Source organism: Thunnus albacares, chromosome 4 (genome assembly GCF_914725855.1).
Source record: "Thunnus albacares chromosome 4, fThuAlb1.1, whole genome shotgun sequence".
Classification (NCBI taxonomy): domain Eukaryota; kingdom Metazoa; phylum Chordata; class Actinopteri; order Scombriformes; family Scombridae; genus Thunnus; species Thunnus albacares.
In genome coordinates, this window is record NC_058109.1 from 28,433,796 (window position 1) to 28,449,029 (window position 15,234).

Genomic DNA, 15,234 nt, shown 5'->3' on the forward strand with positions numbered 1-15,234 from the left:
ATGTCAGAGCAGTCAGTCTGAACAGGCGCCAATTTTTTTCCTAGATTTTTTTTCCTAGAATGGCGAAGTTATAGCCAGCCTTACCCTGTCTCTGATTGGCTAGTACTCGTTGCCTTCGTTGTTTGGTGTTCGTTGTTTGGGTTGGTTAGGTTTAGGCATGAGGAGTGAGATTGGTTAGGGTTAGAGTAATAAATTAGAGTAAGCCAATCAAAGGCAGAATAGGGCGGGTCATGACTTCGCCATCCTAGGAAAAATATTTTAAAAACAAATTAAAAGAACATAATAAAAAAAATACTCCATGCGGTCTAAATTATTCCGAGGTGAAATAAATATCCACATCGTTCACACCAGTAAAAGTGTCAATGTACAATGAAAATACAGAATACATTTCAAAAACGGGTTTCAACAGCAACTTGACAAAAGTAAAAAGGAAAATAAACGCCTATTTGGCGTGGATGTTGAAAACATCAGCTACTTACCATTTGTATTTATTTATTTATTTATTTTATTTTATTTTTTACCATTTGTAGTTTTTTTTCCATTTGTAGTTTTTGTTTGTTTTTACTGTTTGTAGTTTTTTTTTAATTATTTGTAGTTCGTTGTAGTGGTTGCCTTAGCGACAATAAACAGGTCGAGTGGGGCGCACCGTGCGTTCCCTCGGTGAAACTCAACCGGCTCCGAAGTTAATACACCTGTGGACCTCAGCAGCAGGTAAGAAGAAAAATCACAAAACCGTGATGTCAAAGCTTTGCTTAAAATTGGTTAGACTCTCTGTAACATCTAATATCCCAGTAGAGAAGTTAACACTGATTGCTGGTGTTACTTTGCCAGTTAAGAGAAAAAGAGTCGTGGCAGTGAGGCTGTGGTTTGTTTTGCAGAGTCAGCATGCTAGTTTAAAAAATGAATTGTAACCTGTGGTGAATTTAAAGAAAATATCATATAATTTTATTTTTGTGTGCTGCGCAGAAGCTGATGTGATGGAAAATAAATAGTAAGATTTTGGTGAGCATATCTGTTGCTTGGATATGTATCCAGTTCTGGGCTTCTGTTCAACAGGTAACTGAAGGAAATCAGACTGAGTATCACACCCTGTCTCGGTGCAAACTTGACAGGTGTAGCCAAGCTGTCTCATGCACCGCAATCTGACCCACTTTATAGTCCACTGCACTTGGAGAGCGACTGATCTACAAGACCATTAGCCAGAGATGCATGAAACCAGCAGTTGTCAACAGCGTATCTGTGCACGTTGTTTGTGTAACATTTGCGCACACCTTAACACTGTATGATTGTTGCCCAGATAAATTCTAGACTGTGTCCTCTGCAGCAGTTTGTGTCTGACCAAACCATGAAACACAGTGGAAGAAAACACTACTTTGATGAATGAGAGCTGATGTCAGTATGGAGGTCACCGGGTCCAGACAGTCTGTCCGCCTTGGCCGGCAGGCTACTGATGGATGCTGCAAACCATGCCCAGACAGTGGTGAGAGACAGAAAGCAACAAAGGAAGAACTGTCCCTATCTGAACACCCCAAGTATTAGACAAATACTATTAAAAACCACTAAGGTGTATTTTCTTCAAATGTTAATCAAAGGTTAGCCACATGATCATAATTCATAACACTTAATTGGAGTGAAATGAAAAACACCAGAAATTCTTATTCCTCATTTATATGTCAAACTCTGTTTATGACCTCATATTGTCAATAAATGACAGATTAGCCCTTTAATAGAGACAATTCTGGGTTATTCTGCAGCTGATAATGCTGTGGGACCCAATTCTAAATTGAAACATGAAAGGTTGCTACTGCCTGACTTCACATCTCCAGACTTGGCCTTTGCATTCATAGAGCCAGCTTATGGATCACAAGTGCTGAATTAATCATGAGGTCACACTCAGGACAGGTGGCCAAATGTTTGAATCCAGAGGCCATGCATTAAAGTTTCATGACTTTGCTCTTTTTGGCGCCGAGCTTAAGCTTTAGTTACATGCTCTTTGGCTTTTGTGATCATCATTGTATACTTATCTTGTACACTCAATACATCTATGTGTTATTCAAATATAATTGGTGTATGTTTTATGCATTTAGGTGCATGTCTTATTCACCAGCCAATTTGTGGACTTGGACATATTACAATTTCAAACAGTATGTTGCATGTTGCAAGTAACTATATCCAAGCAAACATTTGTGGATATTCCCCTGCCTCTTCTCCTTAATGCACTGGACTGCTACGTCATGTATTGCCAATTACTAACAAAGCTTAAAACATGACATCTGGGCTCAGTTCTCTCTTCTGTTTGGATCTAAACATGCTTTTGGAAGGTTAGGAAGTTGTAGGATATAGGATGGGCCGGGCGTTACCCATTGTCTGGATGTGAGATGTATGACAGAGTGCTCTTGGTGTTACTGCAGGAGAGAGAGACAGCCTGTTTAAGTATCAGAAGGCCCGGCAATACATCCAAAGTGAAAGCAAAACCCTGCAAACAAGTAGGTATAGCCTGCAAGTCGGAAATGGGCCCCAATGGGCCTGCAACATTAACTATTTCTATTTCAGCTGACAGTATAATTTACTCAACTGTGTGTGTGTGTGTGTGTGTGTGTGTGTGTGTGTGTGTGTGTGTGTGTGTGTGTGTGTGTTGTGTGTGTGTGTGTGTGTGTGTGTGTGTGTGTTTGTGTGTGTCAGCTACACTTCCCGAAGGCAAAAATCGACATAGCATTGTCACCTTGCCATATCTCAGCCTAGACAGACTGAGTATAGCCAAAGCCATCGCGAACAAAGCTGTCAAGGTGAGTTAACATTACTGGTCATGAGCAAAACATTTCTATGGTCACATAAATTTCTGATTGCACGAAAAAATCATATATCATTTTTGTCTCTGCCATCTGTCCTCTCAGATGCATAAGGTATTCTCCATCCAGGGCCCTTACCCTGTCATCAGGGCAGCATTGAGGGCCAGAGGCTGGATTGAGCAGCATTTACATCGCCCCAAACAGTATGTGCACCAGCGTCATAGCGATGAGAGCAGAGCCAGCTCTAATGATGCTGGTGACAGCGATGATGATGATGGTGAGACAGATAAAAGTGTAACTGCTTAAGAAATTATATTACGTTTTTGTTCTGGATATCTGTTTATATCCCTCAATTTATTAACATTGTTCCTTCTTCTCAGATAACTCAGATGATGTTGAAAAAGAGCAGGATCCAGATGGACTATATGATCTCATGGTAAAAACAACCTCTAGGGTTCTAGTCTAACATGAGGCTAAGGTGATACGTTGCTAAACTTGGATCACCATGCTGGAAATTTGAGGTTCTTAACAGAAAGATTTAACAGATTCAGCTTCCATCCTTTTCCTCTTCTCACTCCATAGTCTCGCCTGGTGCGCAATGAAATGGTTTATTTCTATTGGACAAACCGTAGAGACGCTATCAACACCAACAGCTTGCAAAAAGAACAGATTACCAATCATTTTGCAAAAACAGGCAGCTTCACCACCAAGGTACAGTTATGTGCTGGTATTATGTAATAACAGCCTCCTCTGTGGCCCTCTGTCACACCCACCATCAATATCTGTCTTTTTTTGTGACAGGTGGGCTTGTGTGTGAACCTGAGGAACCTGCATTGGTTTGATTCAGCTGACCCAGACACCTTCTTCCCCCGCTGTTACAGACTAGGAGCACAGGATGAGAAGAATATTTTCATTGGTCAGATATTACTTTACAGTTCAGCCAGCTAAACTACACTTATCTCTTGTATTTCCAGCTCCTTTCTACTTTCTCTCAAAGAGAAAAAACTTACAGTACTTACCTGTCTGTGCCTGTCCTCTCTGTAGAAGACTACAAGAGGACAGCCTGCACCAGTCTTTTGAAGTACATTGTGGAGAGGGAGCAGGATATTCAGGGAGAGGGGACAAGTAACAACTTTCGGGCTGTTCATGGTATGACTATTTCTCACATGACTATCAAATTACTCATGTAGCTAATTAAGGAGAGACTTAGTTTATTTCCTCCACTTTCAGATAACAGGAAACGATGCAAATGGCAATCTAGACCGGTGGTCCTTTCGCAAATGATTGACAGGGCACTCAAAGTATGCCAGGAGTTTTTAGAGAGTCTGGAGCACAACGACATAGACATACGCTCGGAGACACCACAAACACTTACAAAGGAGGAGTGGGCAGAGTTTATTGACAATTACTACCATGTTGTTCAGTGAGTACAGTGTGTATGTGTGTGTGTGTGTGTTCGTTTGTGTGTGTGCGTGAAAGAGAGATAGAGATAGGAAACCAGCAAACTATACAGCTCTGGTGTTTCACTACAGTTCCTCCCTCTCTGCTCTTTGCTCAGCGGTGGAGCCCAGATTGAGAACAGTAATCGTTTTGTGAGCAGCTGTAAGGCCATGCTGCAGCGGCTGGCGAAGGTCAGTCCACAGCTGGATATAGATGGCATACACAACATCTGGATCATCAAACCTGGAGCTAAGTCCAGGGGCAGAGGTGAGAAGTCAGACACTATCAAACATAATGTCTGTATATCAATATGTGTATGTATCAAACTCCTAGCTGACCAGTCTCCTCTGCCTTCTAGGTATCAAATGCGCCAAGCGTCTGGATCAGATCCTCAGGCTGGTGGGCAGTGAGTCAACCGTCATGAAGGACAACAAGTGGGTGGTGCAGAAATACCTGGAACGCCCTTTGCTGATCTATGGCACCAAATTTGATGTGCGCCAGTGGTTCCTGGTCACCGACTGGAATCCTCTTACTGTGTGGTTCTATAAAAAGTGCTACTTGCGCTTCTCTACACAGCCTTACTCACTAGATACACTGGACAGGTAAGACAGTGATATTTGTAAAGCAAATTGGGGTAATATGAAAGAAAGAAGCAGATGTGATACCAGATGACAGTTGAAATGGAAAAAGGGGAAGTGAGAGACAGTGAGAGAAAGAGATAGTGAGAGAAAGGAAAAGTCAACACAGATTATGCTTGTCCTTTTCAGTTGGAGATCTGATGCACCCATGCATGGTTTCACATTAACTGTTCAGTTTCTCCTCCGGTTATATTTAAATCTGTGTCTGCATCACTGCTGCCTTTGACATCAGCCAGAAAAAAATCCAAGGTCAACTATATAGTAACAAACTATAAGCAAAACATTAGAAATATGCCAAGTTAATTTAAGTAGTCAATAAAAGCAAATCCTCTACTCACCTGGAATTTTAAAAATAATGCAAGCCTGATCACTTTCATACCTGATTTCTGTGTATCTGCACTCTTGTCACTAAATGTGTTGGTGTCATCACTAACTAACTGTTGTAATAAAACAGAGAAAGGTTTAGAAGTACAGAACAGAACAGCCAAAGTAGTAACAATCTGGTGTAATTTCTTCCCTGATCATTTTTATCATGTCTCATTATACTTCTGTCCAATTAACAGACCCATTTCCCCTCATTTTACGACTTCTTTTTTCCCCCTCCGTCCTTTCAGCTCAGTCCATCTTTGCAATAACTCCATCCAGAAGCATCTGAAGCCCTCCCAACAACGCCATCGAGGCATCCCAGCAGACAACATGTGGTCAGATGACCAGTTCAGGACCTTTCTGTCCAATCAGGGCCGCAAAGCCCAGTGGGAGACTGTGGTAGTCCCGGGGATGAAGAAGGCAGTGATCCATGCTTTACAGACAACACAAGATCTTATGGAGTCACGCAAAAACACTTTTGAGCTCTACGGTGCTGACTTCATGTTAGGTAGGTAGTATTATACATTACTACCTGTTTTAATCACATCATCTTATATTTTAAAGCTGCTTTTTCAGGGGCTGTTAAATTATATTGATAAAAGAATAAACATGACATCCAATTCTAATTTAAATGAGACCAGTTAGATATTTTGCTATGTAATTTGGAGGTCGTGACCTGTGTCCATGGCTAATTGAAATCAACGCCAGCCCCACTATGGCTCCCTCCACAACTGTGACAGCCCGCCTCTGTGCTGCTGTGCAAGAGGACACACTACGAGTCGTCCTGGACCGGAGAGCAGACCGCACTGCGAAGACAGGAGACTTTCAGCTCATATATAGGCAGGTAAGGTAAAAAGTTTAACTCTGTTCAGGTTAATATGTATAAATGTGGCCCATATTGTCAGGATATTTTAGTGTGGATATCGTTTTTGGTTTCTAGGCAGCTGTAGAAGTGCCACAGTATGTAGGAGTCAACCTTCTTGTTGAAGGCTTCAGGATCAAACGCCCCTGCCCACTTCCTCCTCTGAGGCCCTCCAACCGCTCAGCACCAAAACATTGTGGCACCGTCAAGGAAAAGGAGGCCGCAGCAGAAAAAGTAAAGTCTCTGCCAAAGACGTTGTCCAAGAGTGCCAAGACTTGGCTCAAAAACACCAGCAGCAGAGTTCCTCCTCCTCCTCCTCCTCCTCCTCCTCCTCCTCCTCCTCCTCTTGAGCCACCTGTGCCCGTCCCTATTGAAACCTTCACACTTCATCTGCCAATGACTGTAAACAAATCCATCCACCTACCTGTTAATGCCCACTCAGATGCTGTATTTTTGTGTAAGAGGAGGACAGAAGTATCAAAGGTCTCTTCAGAGAAAGTCCAACCCTGCAACACTGAGAAGCACCAAGGTCTCTCTTTGCTTTTGGAGGTTACTGTTCCAAAACAATCCAGGCAAGCAGCCACTGGTACCTTGAGTACTTAAGGTCTTGCAGAAAAGGTACTAGTGCAGAAACAACAACATCAGGGCTGTCATCAGATATTTACTATTAGTTTCTGTGCAGGTGAACAAATAAACAAAAAGACTCACTGACCAAACTGTTCACACACTCCTCCAGTTTGAACCTTCCTTTTGCAGGGATTATTGGCCTACCTCATAATAAAGTCAGAATTTATATTCTAGCCATGTCTATTTTTTTTTACTACTTTATTTTACAATTTAATCACGTGGACACAATAATAACTTTTTACTCATAAACGGTGTCATTGTTACCTTGGATAATCCAAATGACTCACTGTCAACACTTTTTAAAGGGGCTGTTTCTTTGGTAGAAATTAGTTCCATTAGATGTTCACAGTGAGGTGTATGGTCTATTATGCAGACTGACAAACAGTTTCAGGAAGAGTGTAGCTGTTTTTTTTTTTCTTAAATGCCATTTTTCAATGATATGAGCATCACAAATTAAATTCCATTCTCATCCAACATATTGGGATGGAGGAAGAAATCTAAGAGACAAATATATCAAAACCTAATAAAACCAAAACTATCTGCATGGCTTGATACCATCAGCGAAATAACAAATTTTGTTTTAAGTGGTTGGACTCAAGGTACTGGATTTACGATTTGACTACTTGAGCTACAAAAATAGAAAATGAAAAAATGCAAAGTTTAATTCAGCAGCAACATAAGTGAGATTAATCTGAAGTGAGATATGATGAGCAGTTATTCAAGCGTGGCAAGAAAAGTTGGAGAGGTGATGGGGTGAAATTTGTTTCAAATCCAATCCGGTGTCAAGACCCACAGTATTTTCTTTCAGTTATATTAGGAGAGAGGAAGTAGTAATGACAAGATTATGATTGGGACATTATGATTAGAGACATGGGAACACCCAAAACTCATAGTTAACATTAAGGGTAAACTGGAAGGAAGAGGAGTCAGGGAGTGCTAAATTAAACAAGAGGAGGCGACACTGTTACTACAGATTTTAATATTTTTCTGAACTAGAAAAAACATTCCCAGAGGGAATGTGATCAATGTCAGTAGAAGAAAACAATAGAACATATCATAGGTGAATTAGAATAATGTGGGACAATTTCTGCAATTAGCACTTCAGCAAGATATTTTGATATGAAGCCAATACATTATATCTGCACCCAATACCATTCTGAAATCCCGAAGGTATTTTATAATCATATCAGAAAAGAGAATGCAAATATCACACTTGGAATAGAAATGACAAATATAAAAGTGTTCCTTGTTCCAAATTGTCCCAGATTATGTGCATTTCCTAATGTGGGACACTTAAAGCAGAAATATGGGACACTCACTGTTAGGCTGAAAGGTCTAAATCACCTTAATTCATACAATAAAAACTTTTCTGGTCAGTTACATTCAAGGTCAAAGTGCTAACCACCTTTGGTCATTTCAGTAATTACAATGTTTTTGCTGTTACAGATAGTATAGTAATGTATGATATTGTGTATTATATATGAATATTAGTAATAATATAATTTGGAAAAAATTAAGTAAAATAAGTAAAAAAAAAAAAAAGCATTACAAGACGAAGACTGAATATCTATTGGTATTGCACATTTAATGTACTTAAATGTATATTTCACCAATTTAACAACATATATGACTGTTCCACATTAGTAAAACCAGCTGTCCCACTTTTCAAACCACATTTTAAATGAAAAATGTGGGGCAATTATGTGTTTTTTATTACATGACACCCCAGGTTTAATTTGACAGCAGTCCTAATCATTAGCATTTCGTAGAAAAAGAGATGTGAGCATTTGAGCTTATGGTGCCCCACATTACACTAATTCACCCTATTTGAATGACTATACTTCAACGAAACCTACGACGGAATGGGAATATAGACTTATTTTTAATATTTTTCTCCTATTTCTGGATCATAAATCAACAATATCTTTGCCATAAATTGCTTTCCCCCGACCTCACCCTCAACATCACACACTGAACACGCGGTGGCGGTAAACACCCCGGTGAGTAGGTAACACAATCTTTAACATGACGACGAAGAAGAAAAGCGCCGCGACAGTCTTGTTCAGTAACCTGTGCTGAAAAATGGCGGCGTCAGTGTGCCGAGTCGGGAGCTCCGTGGGCCGAGCCCTCGCCAAAGCCCGCAGTGTAAGTAAAGCAGAAAGTATTTTGTGATATAAAATGTCTGAGCAGGATAGCAGCGTGGTCTGGCTTTCGGAATAACATTGACAGTGACAGAAGAAGAGGTTAACTTGCTACCTGAGCTGTCCGCTATACAGAGAATGAAACGGGCTAACCGGTTAGCATGAACATACAAGGTCAACTGACAGAGAAGGAAGTGGGTCTTGTCACACTCACAACCACTTTATGTATTAAGGTCCACTTTGTGTGTACGAGCTGGTGGTCGTTTCAGTCGTTTTTTGGCTATTCACAAAGGTCAGAAGCTGTATCGTTTGTCATTTGTCCTCAGTTGCCCTCTCAACGCAGCTAAACGCCCTGCTAACAGCGTTAGCATGATGACTTTGTCACGACAAGTCACAGACTTCTGTTGATCGTCAAAATATCTGTTGAAGTACTTCTTATCATGTCTAATAACAGCGTGAAATCATCACAGTAACACAGATTTAATTGAGGAAGGTTTGAACTTTCACAGTCGCTGTAGTTGTTTCCAAATTTTATAGTAAAACCTGAATCATAGCTCAACGTGTACTTGTGTAACGATCAATGTGTATTAAACAACGTTAGTCAATGTCCTTTTGAGATCGGTCCCAGAAATAATTAAAAATTTTTGAAGACGCCTTCAAATATTAAATAATTTCCAGAGTGACACCCCATTAATGTTAATTTGTAATGTGATGGACATAAACGAGACAGTTGCACATGTTTTTTTACAGATCTGATATCAGAATCATTGTTATTGGCCAAGTATGTTTACACATACAAAGAAATTGACTCCAGTTTAGTGGCTCTCAATGTGCTTACATAGAATAACGACACAACAATCTTCAGAAATATACGAGGGATCACTATGTACAGGTGAAACCGTTTCTATGAACTATAAACAGAATATAAATAGTGCAAAGAAATGAAGAGTGCTGGGAGAAATATTAAATGGTAAAAAATGACATGTTATATACATATAGGTGGTTATGTACAGTATATACAGTCTGCTCAGATATACAGTAGTGACTGAAGTGTATTGCACATTTTGTATCGTAGACTATATATAATATAGACTGATATTGTCTTCTGGATGTGTCTATTTTAAGAAATTTCATTGATAGATATGTGGAAGGTGTGAGTGGTGTCAATGTCAGCCTTAAATTAAAATGTAGTCCAGAGCCAAACAATTCTACTCTTGCTTTGCATGTTGATTGATCAACAACAGTGAGCTTAAAGCAAAACCCCATAGTGGACCCCAGACATAAGCCGACCATTATATGATTACTGAATCCAGCTTGTTTCTGCTCTTTCTCTTTGGTCTCTGTTGCCATTGTTGGTGAGAAAACATAAAGTGCTCAGAGAGCACATGCCTCTGACTGAGAGAGAGCAGTGCTTTAAAGTTTCTTACATTATTGTCAGATAATGTGTAGAAATTCAGAATCTGAATCAAATCCATAACATAATAGGCAAGTAGGGGATACATCTGAAGAATACTTTTAGTTTGATAAGTGAAGTACAAAATAATGTTTCTGTTCACCAGTTGAACCAGCCAGCAAGCTACAACCAATGTTAGAAAACTTGCACAAGGCAGGTAATTAGTAATGTGCAAAATATTTCTCAGTAACATCTCTTAATCCTTTATAATATGAAACATAAGAACATATGACAGTGTTCTCAAAGGAGTTTAATGTGAACAGAAAGTCCTGTTTTTCCAACAGTATTTTTTAAATGTACAGATTGTTAAATGACTCTCGTTGACCTCTCTAGCCCATCCTGTTGTCTCTGAGGCGTGGACAGGCCTCAGTCAGCTATGCCCAGAGCCTGGTGGGGGCTCCTGAAACCCGCCTTACTGCCCTGGACAACGGTTTGAGAGTGGCATCTGAGGAGACAGGACATGCCACATGCACTGTAAGAACCCATTTTAAAACCATATCCTAACAGGAGGTTGTTAAACCACCTTGTAGACTCATTTCACTTTCAGTGAATGTTATGTGATGGATGAGTGTTGCAGATGAACATTTTTATTCTCCACATATCTCTCCTCCATCACAGGTTGGACTGTGGATCAGCACTGGCAGTCGCTATGAGAGTGAGAAGAACAACGGAGCAGGTTTTTTCCTGGAGCACATGGCTTTCAAGGTAGACATCAGTTACCTTCTTGACCTTCGGGCTCCTAGTGAATGTTATATTTGTTTTAAGCTGAGTAGAGACAGAGCACAACACGTCATACCCTGAAAACCACACCCACCAGAGGGGAAACAATCGGCACCATAATATACACCCAAGGGCTGAAACGCTAACAAAATGCCTGTAGCTAGCTAAAAATGCTTGATTTCAGCATGTCAAAGGATGATTTTAGCACCCCATGTCTACCAGAGAGGAAAAGGTATTTTGACTTCAAAGTCAATGGAGAGCGATGAATGATGATGATGATGATGATGATGATGATGATGATGATGATGATGGTGGTGGTGGGCAGGACTTAATTGCGCTCTATCTCTGTGCTCTTGAAATCTATCTACATACCTGTTAGTCAAACCCAATCAGGCAGTGTCTCCATCCACTCTTCCTCTCTCTCCACAGGGAACCAAGAAGCATCCTCAGACAGCCCTGGAGCAGCAGGTGGAGTCTATGGGTGCTCACCTGAGCGCCTACACCTCCCGGGAGCACACTGCATATTACATGAAGACCCTGGCCAACGACCTGCCTAAAGGTAAGATGAGCTGTGCATTAATATACATTAAAATAATATGATTGTTCCTTGGTTTGGACAATAATCTAATTTCAGGGACATTTTTGTAAAATATAACCTATTCTACTTTCTCAGATAAAGGCATTGAGCATAGTTATGAATCATATTTCCTCTGTGTTTCCTCAGCTGTGGAGCTGCTATCAGAGGTGGTGCAGAGCTGTTCATTGAGCGAGGCGGAGATCGAGCAGCAGAGGGGTGTGGTGTTGCGTGAGCTGGAGGAAGTCGAAGGCAACCTGCAGGATGTTTGCCTGGACCTGCTGCATGCTACAGCGTTCCAGGGCACTCCACTGGGACACAGTGTGCTGGGACCCTCATCCAATGCCAGGCAGGTGGAACTGCATGTTCACACGTACACATTTAATCATTAGTCACAATCACAGAACAAGTCAGAATTACTTTCATCAAACATTCATTGCTCAAATTGGCAGGACAGAACAATCTCATTTGTCATAATGTAACTAAAACCCTTTTCATTTAGCATTTTGTTTTTTTTATCAGTATGTCTATGCCATAATAAATCCTGTAAGTCACTAATAGTGCTCATATTCAATGCTGCTAGAACTCTGACCCGCCAGGACCTAGTGGATTACATCAACAGCCACTACAAGGCCCCTCGCATGGTACTGGCTGCTGCTGGAGGTAGGATTTTCTTGAATCATGTTTGTCTTAACAGACACTGTGATGGAGCTCTCTGGTAGCCTGTATGTTTTCACTTTTCCTCGAAATGGTGGCCATTTATGTGATTTTTCCAACTGTGCAGGTGTGAACCATGAGGAGCTGGTCGGACTGGCTAAAACTCACTTCAGTGGAGTGTCTTTTGAGTATGAGGGAGATGCCGTCCCTGTGTTGTCACCCTGCCGATTTACAGGCAGTGAGGTGAGACGTGTTGATTGTTTTTGCAGGAATGTTTATTCTTTGTTTTTAATTTGCACAGTCTAAATACTATTTTACCCATCGTAACATGGATTCTGTGGGGAAAGTTGAAGCCATTAGTATTGGGTATGCTGTACAGTAGTGTTACAGAATTCAGTTTTAAGTAGTTAACTAGATGAATGTAAAATTAGGGTTAGGGGTTAGGGTTGAACTTGAATTAATTAATTTATGCATTTGGTGTCATTCTGGCCTGAGATTGAAAATGGGGTTTGGATTGGAAATTTTTTTCACTGTCATGGTAAATTGTCTTGTTGATCTGTTTCTGTCTGGCCTCTCCTCAGATCCGTATGCGTGATGACGGTATGCCTCTGGCACACATTGCCATTGCTGTGGAGGGGGCGAGTGCCGCCAGCCCAGACATTGTGCCACTCATGGTGGCCAACTCAATCATCGGCAGCTTTGACCTCACCTACGGTGGCGGAAAGGTCAGGAAATAGATTAATGTTCTTCTGTTGGTGTATTTTAGTCTGTGCAGCTTAGAAAAGCAAGAAATTATTCTACTGGCAACTTGTAACAGTGGTGCCTCCAAAAGTGGATCCATCATATTAGTCCTGTATTATCCCCTTTAAGCTTTGCCCACTCGAGACTATGTATGTCTTGAGTGGCCATTATTGAGGGGTAGATCATGGTCCTCTCTGAAAACCTGGGTCAGGGGTCTCACCCCTGCCTCTGGACCTGTTGGGAGGAACAACACATGACATAAATATGGCTTTTAGTCATGGAGCGCCCATGTTTAGGTAGAAAGTAATTCAAGGGTGACAATATATCAGTTGTTATGTATTTCAGTTTTAAATTCAGAAGGTGTATATAGAAATATTTCAACCTACTACCTGCTGGTGTGATTAAATCCCACTTTTATGAACAGTAAGATCACATCTATTCTTTCCTCTCAAATGCAGCATCTGAGCAGCCGTCTGGCTCGCCTGGCAGTAGAGGAGAAGCTGTGTCACAGTTTCCAGGCCTTCCACTCCTCTTACAGCGACACTGGCCTGCTGGGCATTTACTTTGTGACTGATAGGAACTCCATCGAAGACATGATGCACTGGTCCCAGAATGCCTGGTCAGTAATGAATCCAGGACAGAGAGAGAGACACACACAGAGAACAACAACACTGTATTACGTTATTTCACTTTAATTATAGAACATTGCATATTTAGTCTCCTCCACTTCTTGCAGGATGAACCTGTGTACCACAGTGACAGAGAGTGATGTAGCCAGAGGCAAGAACGCTCTGAAGGCCAGCCTGGTTGGACAGCTCAACGGTACATAAATTGTCTGTCATGTATTTAGACAAATACACACACATACAAGCTCCCACGAATCACAAGTCTACACACCTGTTTGTCTTTTAGGAACAACACCAACTTGTGATGACATCGGCAGACACATTCTTAACTACGGGCGGCGTATTCCTCTGGCTGAGTGGGACGCTCGGATTGATGTAAGTTTGACACTCTTTTCAAAATTGCTGCAACTTGTTGAATCTTTTTGTCTGTGCCCAGGTTGCAAGTTCTGACTTCCCTCCCATCTCTCCTTTCAGGCCGTGACTCCCAGGATGGTGCGTGACGTCTGCTCCAAATATATCTACGACAAGTGTCCTGCTGTGGCAGCTGTCGGTGAGTTCTGCTGTAGTTTTAGTCCTTTTGCAGCAAAATCAAGCCTGTGCTGTAATGATTTTCTCTAATCTGTCCCTCCTGCTTCTCTCCTCCAGGCCCCGTCGAGCAGCTACCCGACTACAACAGAATGCGCAGTGCCATGTACTGGCTGAGGTTTTAAGAGTTGTCAAGTTGCTCCGTGTGTCCCACGTTTGCTCCTCATCTTCCTCCTCAACTTTACCCCCAGTTGTCATCACTGCAAGAATGAACACCTGAGGATTGTCCACACATTGGCTCGACAGCACAGGCAGACATCCATTCACCCTCTCTCTTCCCCCTCGCCTCCATGCCTCCCTCTCTTATCCCGCCCACTGATCACTCTTAGTTAGCCATGTGGGGGGCAGCTAGTCTTGAAATGAAAATACTGGTTACCTCTTAGTTGTACTGCATTGGTCCTCATCACCAGGTTACAGACTTGAAGAGGGGAGGGGAGAGAGGGCGGGCTTTAAAAACACAAAGTAATCCATCTGCCGTCACATCAGGACATGGTACAGCCAGTGCTCAATACAAACAGTCTGGAGCAAGAGTATATTTATAATTTCTGTAAGATTTGTTTCTGTCCTCTATTGTACATAACAGAAGCTCTCATTCCGACAAAAATAAAATACTGTTAAACACTGATCTAGTCTGTCTTGTCTTGTGCATATGTAGTACTTTATAAGGTTTATTGCTTTACTAAGTTATGTTGTATTATTGTTTGCCTCTGCAGTACAAAATATTTGCTACAGATTTACTTGATACATTTGTTCATCAGGTTTATAAAACATTTTGGTATTTAATTTTTATATATTTCTTATATTTTCAGTGTAATTGTCTTCTGCAATGTGGGTTTCATTGGTCATTACTCCACTTAGGAAAGAAAGGTTAGTTAAATGTTGACTGCAAGAGTAACAACTAAAAAAATGCTCCATTAAACTGAATGAAAAACATTATGTAAGCATCATGACAAACCTGTTATTTGGACTGATGTTCAACTACTTCTCACTGACCTCACCCTCTTAAGTGGTTACA

The 15,234-nt window shown here is 41.2% G+C and overlaps 2 protein-coding genes across 4 annotated transcripts; both read left to right on the top strand.

The window, feature by feature from the left end:
• The first annotated feature begins 599 nt into the window (after positions 1–599).
• Positions 600–6,895, top strand: LOC122981557 (tubulin monoglycylase TTLL3-like). 3 transcript variants are annotated; one of them, XM_044350318.1, is made up of 15 exons: positions 600–711; positions 1,298–1,480; positions 2,412–2,486; positions 2,683–2,786; positions 2,895–3,066; positions 3,170–3,225; positions 3,372–3,500; positions 3,591–3,705; positions 3,834–3,938; positions 4,020–4,212; positions 4,348–4,496; positions 4,588–4,831; positions 5,482–5,741; positions 5,902–6,077; positions 6,174–6,895. In XM_044350318.1, the coding sequence occupies exons 2-15, from the start codon at positions 1,381–1,383 to the stop codon at positions 6,696–6,698; spliced, it is 2,403 nt and encodes an 800-aa protein (XP_044206253.1). In that variant the 5' UTR covers positions 600–711; positions 1,298–1,380; the 3' UTR covers positions 6,699–6,895. The 3 variants fall into 3 exon arrangements, with proteins under 3 accessions (XP_044206253.1, XP_044206251.1, XP_044206252.1); XM_044350316.1 differs by having other exon boundaries at positions 1,325–1,480; XM_044350317.1 differs by having other exon boundaries at positions 1,328–1,480.
• Positions 6,896–8,737: 1,842 nt separating this feature from the next.
• LOC122981155 (cytochrome b-c1 complex subunit 1, mitochondrial) lies at positions 8,738–14,844 on the top strand. The gene is made up of 13 exons (XM_044349724.1): positions 8,738–8,867; positions 10,650–10,790; positions 10,935–11,021; positions 11,466–11,595; positions 11,761–11,959; positions 12,194–12,273; positions 12,395–12,510; positions 12,849–12,992; positions 13,467–13,627; positions 13,745–13,830; positions 13,921–14,009; positions 14,109–14,184; positions 14,280–14,844. Exons 1-13 carry the CDS (start codon positions 8,805–8,807, stop codon positions 14,342–14,344), a joined length of 1,437 nt encoding a protein of 478 aa, XP_044205659.1. The 5' UTR covers positions 8,738–8,804; the 3' UTR covers positions 14,345–14,844.
• Positions 14,845–15,234: the final 390 nt, after the last annotated feature.

What these genes read in the sequence shown, in the direction of transcription:
- LOC122981557 (XM_044350318.1), top strand. Translation starts at nt 1,381, where the DNA reads ATGAGAGCTGATGTCAGTATGGAGGTCACCGGGTCCAGACAGTCTGTC. An exon ending in TGACAGCGATGATGATGATG is followed by an intron (nt 3,067 to 3,169) that starts GTGAGACAGATA and finishes CCTTCTTCTCAG; the next exon opens with ATAACTCAGATGATGTTGAA. An exon ending in AGCTAAGTCCAGGGGCAGAG is followed by an intron (nt 4,497 to 4,587) that starts GTGAGAAGTCAG and finishes TCTGCCTTCTAG; the next exon opens with GTATCAAATGCGCCAAGCGT.
- LOC122981155 (XM_044349724.1), top strand. Translation starts at nt 8,805, where the DNA reads ATGGCGGCGTCAGTGTGCCGAGTCGGGAGCTCCGTGGGCCGAGCCCTC. An exon ending in CACTGGTCCCAGAATGCCTG is followed by an intron (nt 13,628 to 13,744) that starts GTCAGTAATGAA and finishes CACTTCTTGCAG; the next exon opens with GATGAACCTGTGTACCACAG. An exon ending in AGTGGGACGCTCGGATTGAT is followed by an intron (nt 14,010 to 14,108) that starts GTAAGTTTGACA and finishes CTCTCCTTTCAG; the next exon opens with GCCGTGACTCCCAGGATGGT.